The 3,263-nt window shown below is 43.9% G+C and overlaps 1 protein-coding gene across 1 annotated transcript in view; it reads left to right on the top strand.

The window, feature by feature from the left end:
- The window catches only part of LOC108229157 (cytochrome b5), a 4,382-nt gene extending 2,594 nt beyond the window's left edge, over positions 1 to 1,788 (top strand). The window contains exons 2-5 of the mRNA XM_017404818.3: positions 407 to 535; positions 621 to 650; positions 764 to 798; positions 1,279 to 1,788. Of these exons, the coding sequence (XP_017260307.1) occupies positions 407 to 535; positions 621 to 650; positions 764 to 798; positions 1,279 to 1,363 (279 nt within the window). The 3' untranslated portion in view covers positions 1,364 to 1,788. The remainder of the gene's footprint in view (positions 1 to 406; positions 536 to 620; positions 651 to 763; positions 799 to 1,278) is intronic.
- Positions 1,789 to 3,263: the final 1,475 nt, after the last annotated feature.

Genomic DNA, 3,263 nt, shown 5'->3' on the forward strand with positions numbered 1-3,263 from the left:
CCCAGCTGCAGGAGAGGCTGGATCCAGCTGTTCCCCAGCTGCAGGAGAGGCTGGATCCAGCTGTTTCACATCTTAAAGACAGCCTGGATTCAGCTGTTTCCCAGCTCCCACAGCGAGTCGTCCTCCTCCATCTAGCTGTCCTCTGTGTCCCCTGTCCTCCATGTCCTCTCTAACTGCATCCAGATGTTTCCAGGGTAACGGAGTGTTCCGAAGGTTCGGGTTAAACTGGGTCGGATTAATAAACTGATAGAATTAGGAATAAAAGATAAACTCAGCTTTGGTTTCACCGGCCGACAACTAGTTAGTTAAAAACCAGTTGGGTTTGGAACGGCCCTAATGGGTCACAGCGGGTCTTTCAGAACCGGTTCTTGTCCTGGACCCGTGTGACCCGTGTTTGTGGCGGCAGCATCCCGGCGGCGAGGAGGTTCTGAGGGAGCAGGCCGGAGGAAACGCCACCGAGAGCTTCGAGGACGTCGGCCACTCCACCGACGCCAGGGAGATGGCGAGCAGCATGGTGATCGGCGAGGTTCACCCGGTCAGTCGAGTAACCAGCTAACCAGCTAACCAGCCGCAGGTTCTGTTTCTGAGTCCGAGTTTAACGTGTCTGTGTCCGTCTGCAGGACGACCGGGCCAAGATCGCCCAGCCTGTGGTGAGTGGAAGCTGCCCGCTGCATGCTGGGTAATGTAGGACGGGGGGTTAACCAGGAGTTAACCTGGTTATTTAGTAAGTGTGTGAACTACTGATGGGGTTTGTGTCTTCCAGGAAACGCTGGTTACCACGGTGAAGGACGAGAGCAGGTAAACTCATGTTGACTCGTGTCTTCTGCTTGGTAACCTTTGGTAACTAGCTGTCTGACTCTTACTACTTACAGAAACTAATCAGTTAAATGTTAACCAGCTTTCTCTGTTCACTTAGTTAGTCTCACTGGATGCTTTACTCGTTAACTGAGTGGATGGATGGTTGATAGTTAGTGAGTTAACCAGCTGATTGTTTAACCTGTGAGGACTCAGTTAGCTGTTTGTTCCCAGTTTAAAGTGGTGTTTAGCTGGTTAGTTAACTTGTTGCTTCTAATGTTAATGGGTGAACAGGTTAATGGTTACTTTGTTAACAAGCTGGTTAACATGGTAATTCATCAGTGATTGGTTACCAGGGCATTTATTCTTTATCACATGGTAATCCAATTAGTTAGTTACCGAGCTGTCAGTTAGTTAAATCGAGTTTTGTAATGCACTGGTTGGTTAGTTGGTTGATATATTGAGAAAACTCTCGTCTTGCAGCTGGTGGACTAACCTGGTCATCCCCGCTCTGGCAGCTGCCATTGTCACGCTGATGTACCGCATCTTCACCGTGGAGACCGACTGATGTCATCATGATCAACATGACTTTAACCTCAGTGTGTTCTAGGATCAGCGGCTCTACGCTGTGTCATCATGTAACCGACCAATCAGACGGCATTACCGTGATGAAGTCATTTCTGAACAGGAAGTGTAATTAGTCTTTTTCTATCTTTGACCTGAATGTGAACAAGTTTGTAGATTAGAGTCAGCAGCCACATCTTATTGTCTTCCCGGGTTCTGCTCGGGTTCTTCCCGGGTTCTGCTCGGGTTCTGCCCAGGTTCTGCTCGGGACAGCCTTCACTTACAGCTCAGCCCAGCTCTGCAGCAGGAACCAGAAGTGCCTTTCTCCTGACGGAGGTTCTGCTGTTTCAGACCAGAACCTGAACAGAACCGGTCCGCCTGTAATGCAGCAGCTGCTTCTTCATGTAATAAAGATGATTCACTCGTTCACTGTTTTCACTGCGCGGTGGTCATGTGACCTGCTGGACCTGCCACGCCCCCTAACGCCTCCCTCACCTCCTCCTCCTCCTTCACCTCCTCCTGGGTGGAGCAGGACTCTCAGCTACTACCACATGAAATTTTAGCTCCATATGTGTCAAACTGATGGCCATGTTTGTGTTTAGTTTGATTAGCTGAGGCGGCCATCTTGACTCCAACAGGTAATCAGCTGTAGACTTTGAGCTGCTTCAGGAGATATTTTGCTAACACACTTATTGTGAAGTGTCCTGATAAGTGACTCTTATTGTGGCGGGTGAACAGCTTCCTGCAGACAGCAGAGCTGCAGCGCCTCCTGGTGGACAGAAACCAGAATGAATCATTTATTTCACTTTGATCCTAACATTTAAAATCTAATCTTTGTTTTTAGCCAGCAGCTATTTTATTATCAATCAATTAGTTGCTAAAAGAATCAAATAAAAAAAAATTAAATTTAAATATTTGTGACTGAAAAAGAGGAGTTCAGAACACGTAAACCTTTCAAATGTGATAAAAATCAGATTAAAAAGGTCATAAATATTGTAATAAAATAATGAAACCACGTGATTAAAATGTGCATTTCTCCCTGACTTGTTAAACAGGTTTCTACAAAATAAAAAAATAAAAATTAAAAACATCAAATGTTAAAAATGTTTAAATCAAACCAAATATTTAACCTTTAAATTATTCTGAAGTTACATTTTATATGTTTATTTTTCCGTGTAATTCTGCATTTTGTTTAATGTTTAAAGTATTTCAAAACCTCAATAAAATAAAAAGTAAAGTAAAAAAACTCAAACCTGAAGAAATGCTGCCGCCTGGTGGTGGGAGTAATAACTACACAAAAACTATCATAGGTTAATTAGAAGTTATTAAAAAATAAAATCTTTATCCTCTTCTTATTGTTAAGGAAGAAGAAAAACAACCAGTTCAGCTTCCTGCAGAAAAACAAAAACTAGAAGAATGGAGCTGATGACGTCATCACTGATGTCATCACTCAGAGCACAGTCTGAACTTTTCCTGAAACTTTCATAAAACCCGCGTTATTTGCACAAACAAATAACACGCGATGACGTCACTGTTTCCTCTCCAGCTGACGCACGTGGCGGAAGGTATTATGTAACGAATAAAACAAACTGGTCTGTTAATAATTTACTTCTATTTGTCTCATCTGAGCTGCTTCAGCTGTTTGTTTGTTTGTTGTTTTTATTTTGTTGTTTACAGATCAAACCTTCTGACCCACCGCGGATTAAAGGGACATTTCACTCAATTTAGCTTTCCAGACCTGGTTTAAATAATCATGAACTGGGCCCAGATTCTATAAAACCTCTTTAATCTGAGGTCCAGGTTCTGTCCCAGGTCCAGTTCTGTCTGAGGTCCAGGTTCTGTCTGAGGTCCAGTTCTGTCTCAGGTCCAGGTTCTGTCTCAGGTCCAGTTCTGTCTGAGGTCCA

Source organism: Kryptolebias marmoratus, linkage group LG21, assembly GCF_001649575.2.
Source record: "Kryptolebias marmoratus isolate JLee-2015 linkage group LG21, ASM164957v2, whole genome shotgun sequence".
Taxonomy (NCBI): domain Eukaryota; kingdom Metazoa; phylum Chordata; class Actinopteri; order Cyprinodontiformes; family Rivulidae; genus Kryptolebias; species Kryptolebias marmoratus.